The 19,577-nt window shown below is 40.9% G+C and overlaps 1 protein-coding gene across 1 annotated transcript in view; it reads right to left on the reverse strand.

The window, feature by feature from the left end:
- Positions 1 to 4,567: 4,567 nt before the first annotated feature.
- The window catches only part of FAM81B (family with sequence similarity 81 member B), a 56,850-nt gene continuing 41,840 nt past the window's right edge, over positions 4,568 to 19,577 (reverse strand). The window contains exons 6-9 of the mRNA XM_027545587.1: positions 18,289 to 18,395; positions 8,271 to 8,406; positions 6,335 to 6,530; positions 4,568 to 4,860 (exon numbers count right to left, since the gene is read on the reverse strand). Of these exons, the coding sequence (XP_027401388.1) occupies positions 4,727 to 4,860; positions 6,335 to 6,530; positions 8,271 to 8,406; positions 18,289 to 18,395 (573 nt within the window). The 3' untranslated portion in view covers positions 4,568 to 4,726. The remainder of the gene's footprint in view (positions 4,861 to 6,334; positions 6,531 to 8,270; positions 8,407 to 18,288; positions 18,396 to 19,577) is intronic.

Raw genomic sequence — 19,577 nt, forward strand, 5'->3', positions numbered from 1 at the left:
ACTCCCCTAACTTCTCCAACTTTCTCTTTCCTGCTCGCCTTCCCCAGCCCTCCCCCACCTCCACCCACACTTTAGGTTCTGACTGTGTTGAACTTCTTCAGTTCCTGGCCTGGGTTGCATTTTTTGGCCTCCAGGCCTTTGCTTAGGCTGCACCTTCTGCCTAAGTCTTCCCTGGTAGCCCAGCTGGTAAAGAATCATCTGCAATGCAGGAGACCCCAGTTTGATTCCTGGGTCAGGAAGATCCCCTGGAGAAGGGATAGGCTACCCACTCCAGTATTCTTGCGCTTCCCTGGTGGCTTAACCGCTAAAGAATCCTCCTGCAATGCGGGAGACCTGGGTTCGATCCCTGGGTTGGGAAGATCCCCTGGAGAAGGGAATGGTTACCCACTCCAGTATTCTGGCCTGGAGAATTCTATGGACTGTATAGTCAATGGGCTTGCAAAGAGTTGGACACGCCTGAGCGACTTTCGCTGTCACTCTGCCTTACCCCCACCTCTACCAATGAAGCCCGTTTTCCTTGGCTAACATCTGTTTATACTTTAGAGTCTCCGTTTAGATCTCCCTTCTTCTGGTAGGCCCCTGTGTCTGGTTCCCTATGTTTATGCTCAATGCCTCTCCCATGTGCTTCCACCATACCCCTTCTTTGCTCGAGTATTTGCAGGTTTGACTGTTGGTCTTTTCCACTAGACTCTAAGTTCCCTAAGGGCAGAGTCCATTTTTATTTTGTTCTGTGTTGTATCCCCAGTGACTAGCACACAAGTACTCCCTCACAAAAGTTTGGAGATTCCATTTATAAGGTAAACACGTATATATTATGGATCAAGGTTCTCCTTCTTAGTTTTGGATGCTTCTTGCTGGTATTATTGGTGACACCATGGAAGTGAGCTGATGTTTGGTAAGTTTCTGCAGAAGAGGAGAGAGTTGATGGTGTCCACAGCACTCTGGGGATGCTGTTTCTTTGACCTTGAGCTTTACTGTTGTCCTGGCACTCAGGTGTGAGTATATCCACCTTATAGTGGGGCTGAGAAGGAAGTTACTTGAATAACATAAGGTGCGGGATTTGTCCTTCATTTTCTATAGGGAAGCAAAATGCTTTGAACATACTCAGACATTCTCCTGTATTTGTGGAGAGAAGTCTGACATTTTCCAGAGGATTAAGAGTTGGTGTTTGGTAAAGAATAAAGTGCCCTATATTGTGCTTCTTAAGGGGATTATTCATTTTTATTATCTTTTGGGGCCTGTGGCAAAATAATGTAGAAGGAGGGAAACTCGGGGCTCCATTGGCTCCCAGAGCAGAGTTGAAGCTACTGTGAAATGCTGACTCTTGAGCTCCAGGGCCCCTCATTTACCTGAGCTTTACCAATGTGTTTACTACGTTCTTGTAAAATTCACATTTTAACTACAATAAGTCCATTGATTCAGACCACTCTTTCCACTCCCACTTCTGCTGATGCCACATGCCCCTGGAGTGGCCATGGACATCTTCGGAACCAGCTAAAATAAAGTTGAGTGGGGGATATATTAAAACTCAACATTCAGAAAACTAAGATCATGGCATCTGGTCCCATTAGTTCATGGCAAATAGATGGGGAAACAATGGAAACAGTGAGAGACTATTTTTGGGGGCTCCAAAATCACTGCAGATGGTGACTGCAGCCATGAAATTAAAAGGCACTTGCTCCTTGGAAGAAAAGTTGTGATCAACCTAGACAGCATATTAAAAAGCAGAGACATGACTTTGCCAACAAAGGTCCATCTAGTCAAAGCTATGGTTTTTCCAGTAGTCATGTATGGATGTGAGAGTTCAACTATAAAGAAAGCTGAGCACTGAAGAATGGATGCTTTTGAAGTGTGGGGTTGGAGAAGACTCTTGAAAGTCCCTTGGACTGCAAGGAGATCCAACCAGTACATCCTAAAGGAACCAGTCCTGAATATTCACTGGAAGGACTGATGCTGAAGCGGAAACTCCAATACTTTGGTCACCTGACGTGAAGAACTGACTCATTGGAAAAGACCCTGATGCTGGGAAAGATTGAAGGTGGGAGGAGAAGGGGACAACAGAGGATGAGATGGTTGGATGGCATTACTGACTCCATGGACATGAGTTTGAGCAAGCTCTGGGAGTTGGTGATGGACAGGGAGGCCTGGTGTGCTGCAGTCCATGGGGTCACAAAGAGTCAGACACAACTGAGTGACTGAACTGAACAGAGCTGAACGGGGGGATATGTTGGGGTCAGAGGGTGATGTGTATGTTGTTCACAGTCACTTCTGTTTGGAGTTAAGTTGCTCCTATCCCGAGGTAGCAATGGCTTTCAGGAATATTCCTCCAATACTGAGCCTACTCATCAGGACAGGGCATCAACAACAAATTAAAGCTGTATAGGCTTTCAGTTCAGTTCAGTCGCTCAGTCGTGTCCAACTCTTTGTAACCCCATGGACTGCAGCACGCCAGGCTTCTGTGTTCATCACCAACTCCCAGAGCTTGCTCAAACTCATGTCCATCAAGTTGATGATGCCATCCAACCATCTCGTTCTCTGTCGTCCCCTTCTCCTCCTGCCTTCAATCTTTCCCAGTATCAGGGCCCTACTAAATGTGATTCACCTTCTCATAAGGCATAGTTTTCAGGCCATCTAGTGTCTGCAAATCTCTGAACACCCCAACTTGGGGTGCCCAGTGAAGAATCCTAGCAGAGGATCCTTTGAATCCCTACTTGATTGCATTACCTTCTGTTCTATGTGGTTCTACCCTGTCAACGCCAATACAGAAGACACATGCTAGGAAAGCTTTTGGCTTGATCTTGCCCTGTTATTTGAATTACAAGTTAGAGCATTTTTGCTTACAAGGAAAAAAATGTGTCAACTTTTTTTTTTTTTCTATTTGCTGTATGTCGTCATTGTTTTTGCTGCTAAATGTGTAAAGTCAAATGTGGATCTGGCTTGGCTCTTAATCTGCGTGAAGTTCTAACTTAACTTTTCCTACAACCACTTATTTGGTTCATTACAAAGAGTGACTCTGTGAGCCTCCTCGTGTGTTTGTTGTTGTGGTTATTTTTTAAAAACATTTTTACTGGTAACAGCTATTGTAATACGTAAAAGCATTAATAACCACAGTGTAAAAGACAAAATTTTTCATAATTCTGCTAGACTGCTGTAAATTCTTACTTTTTTTGTGTACTGTATGTGTATATTAACTTATTTTAAGACTTTTTTGACACATTCATATAGCTTTGCAATTTGCTTTATTTACCTAACAAAGTATCTTGGATTTCTTTCTGTGTTCTTTTTAAGGGCTAGATAGCACTTTTTTTGTTGGTGGTGATATTAATTTAGTCAATCAGTTCCTTTTGATTGGGTAGTTTTCATTTTTTCTATAAGAAACAGTGCTATAATGAGCATCCTTATTCATATATCATTCCATATTTTGGAAGTTTTTTTCCTCCTGTAATATGAGTATCTAGCAGCAGAATTGGAGAAGGCAATGGCACCCCACTCCAGTACTCTTGCCTGGAAAAATCCCATGGGCGGAGGAGCCTGGTAGGCTGCAGTCCATGGGGTCGCTAAGGGTCTGACATGACTGAGTGACTTCACTTTCACTTTTCACTTTCATGCATTGGAGAAGGAAATGGCAACCCACTCCAGTGTTCTTGCCTGGAGAATCCCAGGGACTGGGGAGCCTTGTGGGCTGCCATCTATGGGGTCGCACAGAGTCAGACACGACTGAAGTGACTTAGCAGTAGCAGCAGCAGTAGAATTCCAGGATCAAAGGCTATATACACTTTAAAATGTTAATAGATGTTTCCAAATTACCCTTTAAATTATTGTACCAATTTGTAGACTCCCCAATAATGTAAGAGTATGCAGTTCTGTACATAGTACAAAACATGAATAGTTTGTTTTTATTTTTCCTGATTTTCCTGCCCAATATCAGGTTCTCTATTTAACATTTATATCTACAAAAGTTAGAGATAGTTTAATTTTATGGGAAACTAATTCATATTTTTGCAGTGCTTTTAAATTTAGCACCAGGATAAAATTATGTTGGATGTTTTTCATGGCAACTGTTATATTCTTTTAGATGGTTAACTCTTCCTTGCGCATAATTCTGATACATATTGAGTATGATGAATCAGTATTTTAAATACACAGAAGTTAGACTTGGTATAAATATTGGGACTGTTAGAAAATTAAAACCTCTGCATTAGAAATCGCAGTCTGACAGTTCACTTGGCTGTCTCTGCCCTAGAGACATTTCCCTCATAGTTTAAGAACTAGTTGCTAATGCTTATAAATGGTTTCATGTAAAACCAGATTTCTGGTTTTTTTGGAAAATAAAACTTTGGACAATAATGGATTATATGCATGTAAATAATGGACTGGAACTGCATAGTTGCTATTCTTTTTAGACAAGTAAGTTGTCTCCAATTTTCCACAGTTTCCACCATTCTTTAATATATTACACCAGACCTATTTCACCATATAGGAATAACATGCAGATTTGTGGACAAATAAAAATATAAAGGTATGTATGGAAAGAAATTCCCTTTTTCACTAATAAATTAATCAAGACATCATAAAATTCCCTGCTTTATTGGGTTTTCTGGTACATTCATCACCTTAGAAAGGTGTTAAGAGATAGAAGCAATAAACATCTCAAAGAGATTTTTTTCCCCAACTTCTCCCAGGAAACCACTCCACGGGCTGGTGAAAAAGAAGATGACCGGAAAGTTTATGATTCCTGGAGTTCCGCTATCTTACGCTGCAATTTCTTTAGGTCTTTCTGTACTTTATAGTTTTCTAAATCCATCTTTGTTTTCTGTATTCGTTGGAGGGAGTTGAGAGAGTCATGAATTGATTTAAATCCTGGAAGAGGATATGAAAATAGGTATATTGAAGCTAAACAAAGCATTGGATCTTTAAAAAATTTTTTAACAAAAGTTACTAGTCAGCAGTCCTGCCACAATCGATCATTGTTTAATTCAAAGCATATTAAATTCCATTAAGACCAGTCTAAAAATGGTCTAAAAATATATAATAATCTTTTTCTTATAATGTCATCAGAATGCATTCGCAACTATGTTTCAACTAGTATCTGGCTTCATTGCGAAATTTCAATTCTAGTCCTTCCCCTCCATCCCCATAGACTGCATAATGAAATAATTCTATATTTCAAGAGAGAAATTGAAAATATTTTCTTTCTGTTCACTTGGACAAGAAATTTGGATGATCTCTTTTTTTATTCTTGTTACAAAATTGAAGGTAAAGGCCACAGATGAGATTTTAAGCCTCTGAAAGCAGCCTGTTTGAAGGACTTAAGGAATGGTCCCTTGCCAGCTGCTCACGCCTGCCCCCAGCACTTTGTGTCTCCGTTATACCACAGTCCAGCCACTCAGGGCCACAGCCTACCAGACCTCAAGCTTCTTAGGGTACAGCCCATTGCTTATTCACTGGAGGCTTTCGCATAGTCATTTCTCAACACATTTTTGTTAAAGGCATAAAAGCAAACCATTAATTGGGAGTCCCCATTTGTTAAGCTCTCGCTTAGTAGAACACAGAAACATATAGATTACAAGTTACTCTTCAGTTCATACTGGGATTGTACTAACAGAATGAGTAAATTCCATCTTTAATGGGTAAATAGCAAGCACAGCCCTAAAAGTTGGGTCAGTTAAATTGGGGTTGTCTCTCATACCAGAACCTTCTGATTCCTGGTATCTCAAAATTGTGGCTCCAGGCAGATGACTGCTCTGCTACACCTATCCCCCCATCCTTCCTTTTGACAAATTAGATGAGCCTTTCAAATTAATCCTCTTTGATGTTAGCTCGGCTTGACACTGCTGCCATTAGCCTCCTTAAGAAGAAAAGCAGTCATTATACTGGACTCTGCTCACTCATTTCTCTCTCTCTTGACTTCTAAAGGTCAGGTCTCCAGTTTGACAACCGTCCAGGCTCATTAGCTGCAGTTCAATGAGGGACATCTGACCTAGACTCTTAATTTCATGATATAACCACAAGTCAGGTCTTGATGATCTCTGAGGATTTTCCAGGTCTGACAATTTTATGATTCTATGATCTTAGAGACTAAACAATAAATCTCACAGCAATGGCAACTTGTGACCCTGCAACCTGTGAATGAGAAACTAAATTTGCATATTTACCTTCCCTCTGGTGATATGCTGACATTCTATGGGTTATTTAGGAAAGTCGGATGAAATACAAAGGATGTCACTTGACTAATGACAAGATTGCTCCCTGGCCATTAGCTCAAAGTAGAAAACCCTGAAGGACTGGATAAGAAAGGACTGATGTTCCTGACTCAGTTAAAGTACCTGCTCACCTGATTGGTATTCATCCTGCATTTTCTCTAATTCATCCCAGATCTGCTTTTCCAGTTGGCTCATCTTCTTGGACAGTTTATTTTCTGTATGCTTTATTTTGTTTAGATCTGCTTCATACTTCTCTGTGTTAATGAAATTCTCTAACTTGCTTGAAAGCTTCAGTAATTTTTCTTCCATGTTTTTTTCAGACATATCCTACAAAAGAGGTCATGTGATAAAACTTCTGAAAACCTTTGTGGATTTGAATTTCATCTTAGAAAATGCGTTTTAACAAATTTGCTTTCCTGTGATAAACATGAGTTTCTAAACCAGGTTCCCTTGGTTCTAAAGCTATTCACAGTGAGGTGAAGTCGCTCAGTCGTGTCCGACTCTTTGCAAACCCATGGCCTGTAGCCCACCAGGCTCCTCTGTCCATGGGATTTTCCAGGCAATAGTCCTGAAGTGGATTGCCATTCCCTTCTCCAGGGGATCCTCCCAACCCAGGGCTCAAACCCGGGTCTCCCACATTGTAGACAGACGCTTTACCGTCTGAGCCACCAGGGAAGCTATTCACAAGTGTAAGTTAATTCCTTTATTTGACCTTGTTCATTTGTAGTTTCTGAAATTCTACATGCTATGGGAGAAGAGAAAGGGCTGTGTCCTTATGAAATGCCTGGACGATTTGGAATTTTAGCATTTAAAGAAGTGTTGCCAAGAAAGGCATTTTACATCCTGCTTGACTTGAGCTCCTGAGACATTCTCCGAAGTATTAGAGGTTCTTATTCCCTGAGCTTCCCATCTCTATGTGGACAGGCTTCAGGCAGGATAGTGATTCTCCATCTCTGCTTTCTATTAGAATCACCTGGCCCATTATCCACGCCCCGCCCAACCCCACCCTACCCCTACACACAATTCTAATTTAATGGGGCTGTGTTGAACCCAGGAGTTGATGGCATTTATAAGCTCTCCAGGTGATTCTAACATGCAGCAGGGTGGGGCTGCAGAGGCAGCCTGAGACAACGAGCTTCTTTGCTCCTCCTCACTCCCCTGCAGGGAAGGGAGAAACGCGGGTGGGTTCCAGCCTCTCTTCCTTGTGATAGGCACCTTTTGCCCGCAGATGACCGCGTTGTCACTTAGCGCCGCCTAGAACTGGTGGAGGAGTCTTGCCTAAATCCGGAGCCGAACCAGCGGGCCTGGTTGGCTGCAGGTCGGACCACACGTCCTTCAACAGCCGTATCAGTGATAAAGCTGTAACGTTGACCTCCCTCTCTGGGACTCCTGCCTCCATCCATGCCAACAAGCTCAGGTTGAGTGATGGGAGCGTCCTTTCCCGGGCTGCCGAAAGCCGGTCTCCTGAAGTTCCAGAATCATCTTATTTGAGTCACCTGCAAGGTTGGCCGTGCTGCTCTCCCGTCAGGGCTCAGCAGCGTGGCCGGCATCGCTGGGTGGAGAAGCGAGCCGGCGATAGATTTCCTGTATGTGCCTGTGCCCCACCCCGAAGCCTGGGGGTGTCTCTACAAGGTCTGCCCTGGAGAAGGAGTTTTGAAAACCTCCTCTGATCTACCAGTGGATCTCCAGAGAGGTAAAAACGACTTGTTTAAGGCAGTTTTCAGGTTTTATCGTATCTGAGCATCACCCAAGGAACGTATCCGGAGCAGATGCCCAAGGGAGGCTCTGGAGGGTCTGTCTGATGCTTCAGCTCTGGGTTGGGACCAGGAGTCTGTAGTTTAAAATCTCTCTTTGTGTTATTCTGGTACAGGGAGAGATACCAGGAGGCGTGGGAGTGCACAGAATTGAGGAGTAGCAGACAGGACCAGAAGGCAGGCCTCTGGATTCCTATTCCAGCGCTAAAAAGTCAGTTACTGAGGCACTGAAGGTTACTGTGAGGTTTCCAGCGTGGCTCTCGAGACCCAGACTCACTGCTCACATCTAGACAGGGGATAACAGAGCCCTTACCAGCTTCTCCTGCAGGAGGGCCAGACACTGGTTTGCACGGCTGAGCTGCTCTTGTTCGTATTTGATGAGCTGGTTTTCTGTCCGTTTTTGATGGTTCTCCATTTCCTCATATAGATTCAATGAAAGGGAATTAAATCTAGGGGGGAAAGTAGTTTGTTCTATTTTAATAAGTAAATTTATGCATAAAACAGACATTTATTGAAAACTCTGCCTTTTTTTTTTTTTTTGATGATGAGGGTCCATGTGCCCACCAAACACTTAGGGGTGATGGGGGTGGGTAAGGGAGCACACACTGGGTCCCTGCCAACAGCACCCATTTGCACAGCCTGAAACACACGTCCACACACACACACACACACACACAAAGGCCTGTGCCATCTGTGTGTGCCATCTCCTGTCAGTGCCCAGGCCGTAGTGTGTGTGTGTGCAGAAGAATTACTTCAACAAGTCACTTGGCATGGTATTAGTCTATGGTAGAGGTTAGCAAACCACCTTTTCTCTAAAAGTTACATAGGAAATATTTCAGGCTTTTCAGGCCCTGTAGTCTCCCTTGCAACCATTTGCCCGCCCAGTGGGAAAGCAGCCCCACATGATACAAATTATAGGCTTTTATTTTTTAGAATAAATGATGAGGAAATGAGGTGGCTATCATCTAATGACACTTGATGTACACTGAAATTTAACTTTCATGTGATGTCATGAAGTATACCTTTTCCTTTAAAAAATGATTAGAAAGTGTAAAAGCCATTCTTAGCTATGAGCAGACTGGCGAAGGGCAGTGGTTGCCCAAATCTTTTCTCTGCTAGGGTAACTGTGAAGCTGAGGAGGTGCTGGGCGATAGAGGACAGTCAGAGGGAGAAATGGGGAAGGGAGAAAGGAGAGAGACTGAAAGGACTTTGGGAAGCAGAGTGTCCAAGGGAGATGCTCCTCGGTGATCATCTCTGCTTCTGGCAAACCTTCAGTGAAGTCCCCACGTGTCACCAATGGATCTCTGAGTGGATTCTTTATTCTTTGCGGGGGTAGGGGGTGGGTTTAGAGAGATACTGAGTTACTCAAGTGGGGCAAAATGAGAAAAATCAAGAAGTGTGCAGGAAGGAACTGCTCACATCAAGTAAATGCACAGAAGGACTGTTAAATAACAGAATGAAGGATTTAAACAGAAGCAGATGTCATTGTTGCTGTTGTTCAGTCCCTAAGCCATGTCCGACTCTTTGCAACCCCATGGACTGCAGCACACCAGGATTCATTGTCCTTCACTATCTCCCAAAATTTGCTAAAATTTAAAAGGACTGGAATCATGTAGCTTCAGTTTGAAAATTCACTGCAGAGTAGCTGAGAGTGTGAGAGGGGAGCAGTCATCTGAAATGATTGATAAGAGGGGTGGTGCGGCCTGGGGAGTGGATCCTGAGGATGTTTTCTGCTTGTGATTTGCTCATGATAAGATGTCATGTTCGAATTCTGTTTAGGCTAAATATTAGATCGCAGGAAAAGGGCATGTCATTTGTTACTGAAAATATTCAGACTACCTTAAACTGTGGGGTTGGAGAAGGCAATGGCACCCCACTCCAGTACTCTTGCCTGGAAAATTCCACGGACAGAGGAGCCTGGTGGGCTGCCGTCTATGGGGTCGCACAGAGTTGGACACGACTGACGTGACTTAGCAGCAGCAGTAGCAAACTGTGGGGTTGCTTGAAATAATAGTTACTCTAATGGTTTCAGGAAAAGTTACATGCAGCTAATTTGGTGTGTGACATTTATCACTGGAAATTGCCTAAGGCACGCTAGACATGTACCAAATTGCATGCTGCTTTAGCTCTCCTGAAAAAGTGTTTGGACTGTCAGTTGGAAAAGATGATAGTGAGGTCATTTCCATTTTTATGTAGACTTGGGGTCAGTTAGCAATGTCTGGAGACGTTTTGGGTTGTCACGAATGGGAGGTGCTACTGAGCCATGGTGGGTAAACATCCTACTGTGAACAGGGCAGCCTCGTAACAAAGAATTATCCTGCCAAAATGCTAATAGTGCCAAGGTTGGGAAACAGATTTGGATGATGAAATCCAGAAATGGAAAAGGGAGTTACTTTTTCAGTACTTGTATTTGTTGTAGTGTAATAGCTAAATTCTGATCTCCATCTTTCTGAATTAATACTTTTTGATACAGAGAGGAATATTTTTCACAAAGAAAGTGTCAGCATAGAAACTTATCCTTGATGTGGGTAAGTTTCTCAATAGTGAAGAAGATGAAGTGGATTATTCGTCCTGTTCTTAGTTTAAGCTTGCTTTTTAAACACTTGTGCTGCTGGCTAATGACAGATGTTGGATCTCAGATAAATTAGCCCCCCCAATGGATAGGTGGACAATCTCTGTTTAGCCAACTGCTGCCTCTGTCTAGAACACTCTTCCTGAGAATGCACAATGGCTCCTGCCCTACTTTCATTTATATTTATATTCAAGAACAACCTTATCACAGAAAATTTCCTTGACATTCCCTATTCCTTTACCCTTCTTTATTTTTCTTCAAAATGCTCATTATCACATGATATATAATATGTAGGTCTTCTCCACGAGAAAGTGAAAGCAAGGATTTTGCTTTGTTCACGGCTGTGAACCATGCCTGGAATATAGAAATGCTCAGTTAAGCAGAGGCTGAATAAATGATTTATTCTTTCTCATTGAATACCTTTTATTAGGGCTGTTAACAAATAGCAAATCATAGACATGTCAAGCTATTTAGAGACCTAATCTTTGATTTTCATCTTCCCTTCTCTCTCATGAAAGGATTAATTGTGATGGTTAAGTGGGAGAGTAAATCCCCAGATAACTAAGATAGCTTTACCATCAAGAATCCGCCCTTCAGTTCTCACCTTCAGTGTGTAAATAGAACATTTACTCTCATCAGTAATAAAATATTAAAATCCCTCTGAAAATCAAGGAACCATTAAATGTACCCAGGTAATATCTCTGGAAGGACATGGCAGTAATTGAAATTCTGAAATTAAAATAAACCATAAAGAATGAATTACTTTTTATGATCTTCTTATCACAAGGTTTTGCCTGTAACTGGAAACGCACTTTCCTGGTAACAGTCAGAGGTCAGATCCTGTCTATTGTTAGCTTATTAAAATAGAAAGGCATTATTTAAAAGCATTCTCCTTGAAAGGTAAAAAGGATAAAAATAGTGGTTTATATAAATGTTTTCCTTTCTTTTGACTTTTCTGTAACATAATGGACATGATTTTCCATATAAGAATTATTGTTCTGTTAATTATAGAACATACAGGTATAATCTCAATAGGATGAATTTATCTTAGATGACACATTTTAGTTCTCAAATTCTCTACATCACCGGTTATGGGAGTATTTTGATCAGATATAGTTACATCCGTGAGTAGGTAGATAGACAGATGGAATGATAGGTAACTTTTTCTTTCCTTTTCCTTAAATCATAAATCAGACTTTTAAATTATGGCCAGAGACCTCACTAGCACAAACATGAGATAAAGGCTGATTTTGAACATTTTTTCACACTGATAGAATCAGGTTAAAATGCACACCAAAGGCAATTATAGGGGAGAAAGTCACAGAAGAGGAAAAGAAAATTTAATGGGGTTCTGTAGACACCACAAGAGCCCAGTGTAGAGAGGGGTGGGTGTGTGTGCGTGCATGCGCACAGGCGTGCTCCCTCACATCTGAGTCTTGGTGACCCCATGAAGTGTAGCCTGCTAGGCTCCTCTGTCCATGGGATTATCCTGACAACAATACTGGAGTAGGCTGCCATTTCCTCCTCCAAGGGATTTCCCAACCCAGGGATCGAAACTTCATCTCCTGTGTCTCCAGTGTTGGCAGGCGGATTCTTAACCACTGAACCACCCGGGAAACCCATGGCTGTGGTGAGAGTGAATGGTGAGGGCAGAGAGTGGGGCTTGGAACAAGTATCCCAGTGACCTCCCTGCAGATGACGTACCTACCTGAGGACATAGCCCCATCCTGGGCTAGTTTTACCAGTGAGACTCATGGCTCAAACCCAGTGGTCTTGCATCCAACAATCTGTTGAATGAACTTTTTTAGAAGACATAAATATTTTGAATTCTTGAAAGCTTTATTACCAGGCTTTTGAGAATTCAGATGGTGGCTTTAACTAACTGCACAAGAATATAGAAAGATTTAGTGCCATTTTGTGGGTTATAAACACAGAAGATGTTTTCATTTTTTGTATCTGAATAAGTCCTTTAGATTAGGTACTATTGTTTCTTTAGAGATTGAGTCTAAGTTTCATGTCACAAACAAGAAGTTAATTTCAAGAAACATTTTTCTGAACTAAATTTATACCAATAGTGAGTGAGTGAAAGTTGCTTAGTTATGTCCAACTCTTTGTGACCCCATGAACTATACAGTCCATGGAATTCTCCAGGCCAGAACACTAGAGGCGTAGCCTTCCCCTTCTCCAGGGGATCTTCCCAACCCAGGGACTGAACCCAGGTCTTCTGCATAGCAGGCGGATTCTTTACCAGCTGAGCCACAGGGGAAGCCCTTTATAGAAATAACCTCAAATTAATTTCTTCTCAGTGTTCTATGGTTTTTAATGAGTGACAATAGTTAAAAAGAAATTTCAACTTCACTCTGATAGAAAGACTTTTGTTTATTGTTTGTTACAAATTATACTTGAGTTTAAATTCCAGTATCTTCATAGCCTCAGACTATCAGTTTTGAGCACCTGATCATTCCCTTTCCTAAATTTCAGTAGCACAGTTCAGTTCAATTCAGTTGCTCAGTCACATATGACTCTCTGAGACCCCATGGACTGCAACATGTCAGGCCTCCCTGTCCATCACCAGCTCCTGGAGCTTGCTCAAACTCACGTCCATTGAGTCAGTGATGCCATCCAATCATCTCATCCTCTGTCATCCCCTTCTCCTCCTGCCTTCAATCTTTGCCAGCATCAGGGTCTTTTCTAATTAGTTGGTTCTTTGAATCAGGTGACCAAAGTATTGGAGTTTCAGCTTCAACATCAGTCCTTCCAATGAATATTTAGGACTGATTTCCCTTAAGATTGAATGGTTGGATCTCCTTGCAGTCCAAGGGACTCCCAAGAGTCTTCTCCCACACCACAGTTCAAAAGCATCAATTCTTCTGTGCTCAGCTTTCTTTATAGTCTAACTCTCACATCTATACGTGACTACTAGGAAAACCATAGCTTTGACTAGACGGTCCTTTGTTGGCAGAGTAATGTCTCTGCTTTTTAATATGCTGTCTAGGTTGGTCATAGCACAGTTAGTTTACTATAATATGTGAAATTATGAGATGGAAGCATCACAGACTGACACAAATAGCCTGAGATTTGGAGTCAGACACTTTCTTACTGTGTGACTTTGGGCAAAGTATTTAATTTCCATGATTATGAGTTACCTTGTGTTTGAAATGAAGATAAGACCCAGCTGACAGAGCTGAGTGCACATGAGCTGCATGAGCATTTAGCGATTGGTGGAGGGTGGTGGTGGTGGTGGTTTAGTCACTAAGTTGTGTCCAACTCTTTATGACCCCATAGACTATAGCCCACCAGGCTGCTCTGTCCATGGGATTTTCCAGGCAAGAATACTGGAGTGGGTTGCCATTTCCTTCTCCAGGGGATCTTCCCAACTTGGGGATTGAAGTGACTTCTCCTTCCTGCCAGGCAGATTCTTCACCATGTGAACCACCTGGGAAGCCCTTAGTGATTGGTAGGCGTTTATAAATGACAATGACTATTTATCATTTCCCTACTGATATATTTCATTTAATATCTCAACTTTCACTTTACCTGTTAATGAGGTTTTCACTTATTTATGTGTTTTCTCCCCTACTGTCTATGGTCATGATTATATCTTTGGATTTTCCAAAACACAACTTAAGTATTATAGATACTCAACACATTCCTTTGTTCATTGGTTTCTATCTGTATCTAAATGTGCTGGGTGCTGAGGATACGAAGACGAATGAGACAGGTCCTTGATCTGATTTGTTTTCTACCGTGGCAGCACCTTCAAAGCTGTGTAGTAAGACTTGACTCTAGGCATTTGCTTCCTTGGCCAAATGCTTTTTCTTATAATTCACTATCAGCTGAGCAGCAGCAGCAGCAGCAAGACTATCGAGGAGTGCTGCCTCTGCTAACGCCCTGCTGAAAGGCAGCCATAGTTCACGATGCCTGAGACTTGCTCTATAAGCACTCGGTTGTTGGCTGAGGACATTACTTAGCTGACCATCCGACTAGGGCCCTTCTGGAAAGAGGAGGCTCAGTGCAGAGGTCCAGATGACACAGCCTGTGCGTCTCCTTTGTCAGATCAAATGATCACTTCTGTGCCAAAGCACGGAACTCACTAGAAAACTCCCAGACAATATTCTGGCTTTTAAGTTCAATATATTAATAAAACATGTTCCGTCTACCATCAAATTTGAATTTGTTAAAATTTCTAAATGGGAAAAATTGCCAATTAAACTTCCCCTTTAATGTTATTAAAAGCTTTTAGTCTCTTTGTTCAGAAACAGTTTTCTTTTTTCTTAAAACAAGTACTATACTCCACCCACTTTGCTTTGAGAAGTGCTGTGATTGGGGTGGGGAGGGGGGGGGAAAGCCCTACCCGCCTCACTTTCTCTTTGAACAGAATACTTTGTAATATATAGCTCAAAGGGTTAATATCCCTAATGTGAAGGAATCCTACCAGTAGATAAGAAAGTGTTGAAAATAAATGGTAAAAAATGGGCAATTCACAGAAATTCAAAGGGTGAAGGGAATGCAAATGAAAGAGATGCTATTTTTCACCCTTTAATTGGCAAATATTAAAAAGAATACTCAGTGTGAATAAGAATGCACAGGAAGTCCTCAGGCATTGCTGGTATGAGTAAATTGCTACAACATTTTTAGAAATAAATTTATAAAAATTAATACAAACATAAACTTTGACCTAGGAATTTTGCCTATAGAAATAAAAGTACCTATAAGGAAATTTAAGGATATACTTACAATAATTTTTGTTTGTATAAACTGGAAATTTTTGTTTGTATAAACTTGTAGCTATAAACTGGAAAAGATCTATTCATCAGTAAGATAGTTGAATTAATTATGGCATATCTGTAAGTTAAAATATTATGCAGCTGTGAAAAATAATGCTAGAATAATATTCACTGATTTAGAGAGATACCAACATATACTGAAAAAAAAAAGGTATTGAGTAATGTGTATAGGATTTATTTTAAAAACCTATGTTCTCTTGTATATAATCTATGCTAAATACATATTATATAGTATATACATAAAATCTCCCTTTTCTGTTACATATTTATATCAACAAGGGTGAAAGTGAGGAAAAATACATTCCTGGTGTTCACACTGGTTACATTAGGAAGCCTGAATGGTGACCTCTATTTTTATCTTTATTTTATTTGTTACAATGATGCATACTACTTTTTAATTTAAAAAATAAGTGGAGAAATTTTAAATAAAAGTCTATTGTGTAATTGAATTATAGACTAATAAGTATTTGCCTGGGGAAAAATTTGGCTTATTAACTATTAAGTACTGTAATACTCGGAGAAGGCAATGGCACCCCACTCCAGTACTCTTGCCTGGAAAATCCCATGGATGGAGGAGCCTGGTAGGCTGCAGTCCATGGGGTTGCTAAGAGTTGGACATGACTGAGCGACTTCACTTTCACTTTTCACTTTCCTGCACTGGAGAAGGAAATGGCAACCCACTCTGGTGTTCTTGCCTGGAGAATCCCAGGGACGGGGGAGCCTGTTGGGCTGCCGTCTCTGGGGTCGCACAGAGTCGGACATGACTGAAGCCACTTAGCAGCAGCAGCAACTGTAATACTAATGAAATTTTAAGAGTTCATTATTTCAAGTGAGAAAGGATTCCGGTTTATACTACTACAAAAGTGTCCAGATTCAGATTTAACTATTTAGATGATTCATCTATAAGCCGATTTCCCACAGGACTGAAGGTGGAAAAAGTAGGCGACAACTTCAGTGAAGCAGTCATCCCTGGATCGCAAACATTTACTTTCCCCTCTTTTCGGTTTGTTAGTATTCTTGACTGCTTTAAGCCAGTCTTCCACTCCAGATAATAAGTTCCTTTTCTCCCCCAATAAAATCCATTCTTAAACTGTACTTCTAGAAAGTTTACTTTTCTATTTCTCCTGTGGACATTTTATCTTGATTCTAAACTAAAGGGATTAGATCAGACATGACATAGATATTTACTGAGCACCCTCATTGTTCTAGAATTTAAGAACCTAGACAAGCGTTTTTAGAGAATGAAGAAAGTAGGTATTTTCTGTTTACCCAAGACACCTATTTCTCTTTGAGTTTTAGTGATGACCACTGGTGGTTCAGATGGTAAAGAATCTGCCTGCAATGTGGGATACCCAGTTTCGAGCCATCAGTCTGGGAAGATGTTCTGGAGAAAGGAATGGCACTCCAGTATTCTTGCCTGGAGAATCCCATGGACAGAGGAGGCTGGCAGGCTACAGTCTATAGAGTTATAGAGTCAGACATGACTGAAGTGACTTAACATACACTGTTTAGTTGTTAGCTTCAAGTCTTAGCGGTACAAGAATACACTGGTACATTTTATAGTCAGTGGCACTTAGATTTAATGAAATATGGTAGAGATGGAGGAAAATGGAGAGAGAGTATATTCATGATTATGATTTGACCAAGACATTAAACTGAAGTGATGTGGGACAGAGAAGAGAAAGAACAAGAATAGAAGGGGCAGAGCCTCTTGATAAAGGTGAAAGAGGAGAGTGGAAAAGCTGGCTTAAAACTCAGCATTCAAAAAATGAAGGTTATGGCATTCAGTCCCATCACTTCATGGCAAATAGATGGGGAAACAATGGAAACAGTGACAGACTTTATTTTCTTGAGCTCCAAAATCATTGCATACAGTGACTGCAGCTATGAAATTAAGACACTTGCTTCTTGGAAGAAAAGCTGTGACAAACCTAGATAGCATATTAAAAAGCAGAGACATCACTTTGCTGACAAAGGTCCATATAATCAAAGCTATGAGAGTTGGACCATAATGAAGGTGCTGGAGAAGACTCTTGAGAGTCCCTTGGATGGCTAGAATATCAAATCAGTCAATCTGAGAAGAAATTAACTCACAATATTCATTGGAAGGACTGATGCTAAAGCTTCAATACTTTGTTCACCTAATGTGAAGAGCTGACTCACTGGAAAAGACCATGATGGTGGCAAAGACTGAGAGCAGGAACAGAAGGAGAAGACAGAGGACAAGATGGTTGGATGACATCACTGACTCAATGGACATGAGCTTGAGCAAACTCTGGGAGATACAGAAGGACAGGGCAGCCTGGTGTGCTGCAGTCAATGGGCTCTCAGAGTCAGACCGGACTGAGTGACTCAACCCCAAGGTGGTATCATCTAAGTATCTAGAATTTCCTTTGCTGGTACTATGATGCCAGGAAATGGTGGTTATTTAAATAGGAGGAGTTGAGGATAAGGAGGCCAATAATTTGAATGTGGAGTCTTGTCTCCTTTATTGCTTTCTCTATTGTACAGGGGAAAACTCAGTGTAATGTGGGATTACAAATAGTATTAAAATAGGGATACTGAAAAGAAGCAAGCAGAGGGTCTTAGAAAAAATCTTAAAGGAAAAGCTAATGAATCAAACTTAAAAAAATTATTTGATAACTTCATGGAATCTATGTATGTTCAATTGTGCTTTACATCGAGGCATTTTAGTGTACAATTGATAAGTTAAAATTGTACTCTTAACAGAAAGTGTCATTTCAGTTGAGATATTATGCAAATGAGGATGGCAAATTAATATGCATATTTCTTCTATTAAAATATGGTATGAATCCCTTTAGTATAAAATATTCTCTGCACATCAGTGTGTTGCTTTATTTCTTGGCCAGGTTCAAATTCCTGGAATAGGATTTTATTTAGTGCTAATGCTTTCGTTAGGCAAAACCCTTTGGAATGCATTAAACAGAATTAAAAATCTTCCATTCACTTACTTGAACTCCAAAAGGTTCATTTCGTGGCGATAATCCCCCTGGACCATCTTTAAATTTGAGATTTGCTCGGAACTGGAAGCCTCGATCTTTTCTAAGAGCTGCATTACCTAATGAAAGTACAAAGGGAGCTTTTTTGTGTGAACAAAACCACTAGCACTTACATTCATTATACTTTATTCCTAAAGGAGCCTGGAATAAAGACTTGAGCCTAAAGCATGTTTGCATTTGAAAATGATTTTTGTCAAAGGAATGATTCAACAGTTATAGCAATACCTTCAGGGAAAGAACAATGGGGGCATGTTCCATTCTGCTGTCTATAATGATCTTTTTGATAAGAAACCATCTACTGATATAACAAAAGCATACTATTGACATTGGTTTATCAGTTTGTTGGTTTGATTGTTGCTTTGCTTTGTCTCCCCAGTTACAATGTAAGCCGCTCTGTCTTCTATCACCACTATATCCTCAGGACACATGAGATGACCAATGGTACAGGCTCACCAAATGCTATTGAATACATGCTGCAATGCACAACTGGGCTCTGCGAAGAAAACACCTGAGTGGCCTAAGATCGGGCCTCAGGAATTTCTCGGTAGAATTCTGACGTGAGCACAAATAAATTCCAAGTGAAATAACTTAGGACATTTTAAACATAGGATCTGCTCACTTAGCAACTTTCAAATATGCAACTCAGTTCTGTTAACTATAGTCATTATGCTGTCTATTATATCACAAGGCATTTATTTTATAAACTTTCTTGATTTGCAAAACCTTAGTAAAATAGGAATGCTGCCGTGTTAGTTGCTCAGTTGTGTCCAACTCTTTGCAACCCCATGAACTGTAGCCTGCCAGGCTCCTCTCTCCATGGGATTCTCCAGGCAAGAATACTGGAGTGGGTAGCCATTTCCTTCTCCAGGGGATCTTCCTGACCCAGGGATTGAACCTGGGTCTCCTGAACTGCAGGCAGATTCTTTGCAGTCTGAGTCATCAGGAAACAGATTTATTGAGAAAGTTTATTTCTTCCATCAGAGGAGAAACACTTGGGATATTTCTGTTGAGGATGCCCTCTGTCTCTGCATTATTACTTAATATTGTACCAGAGTTATTATTCAAAACACTTAGAGAAAAGAAATTATGTATATGAAAATGGAAAAAGGTGAGGCCAAATGATTTTTACTTACAAATCATATGATTGTATCTGGGAAAACCAAAGACCAACTGAAAAATAACTAATCAAGAAGACAATTCATGAAGTATAAAATTAATACAGCCTTTATAATACACAACTA

The sequence above is a fragment of the Bos indicus x Bos taurus genome, chromosome 7 (genome assembly GCF_003369695.1).
Source record: "Bos indicus x Bos taurus breed Angus x Brahman F1 hybrid chromosome 7, Bos_hybrid_MaternalHap_v2.0, whole genome shotgun sequence".
NCBI classification, from domain to species: domain Eukaryota; kingdom Metazoa; phylum Chordata; class Mammalia; order Artiodactyla; family Bovidae; genus Bos; species Bos indicus x Bos taurus.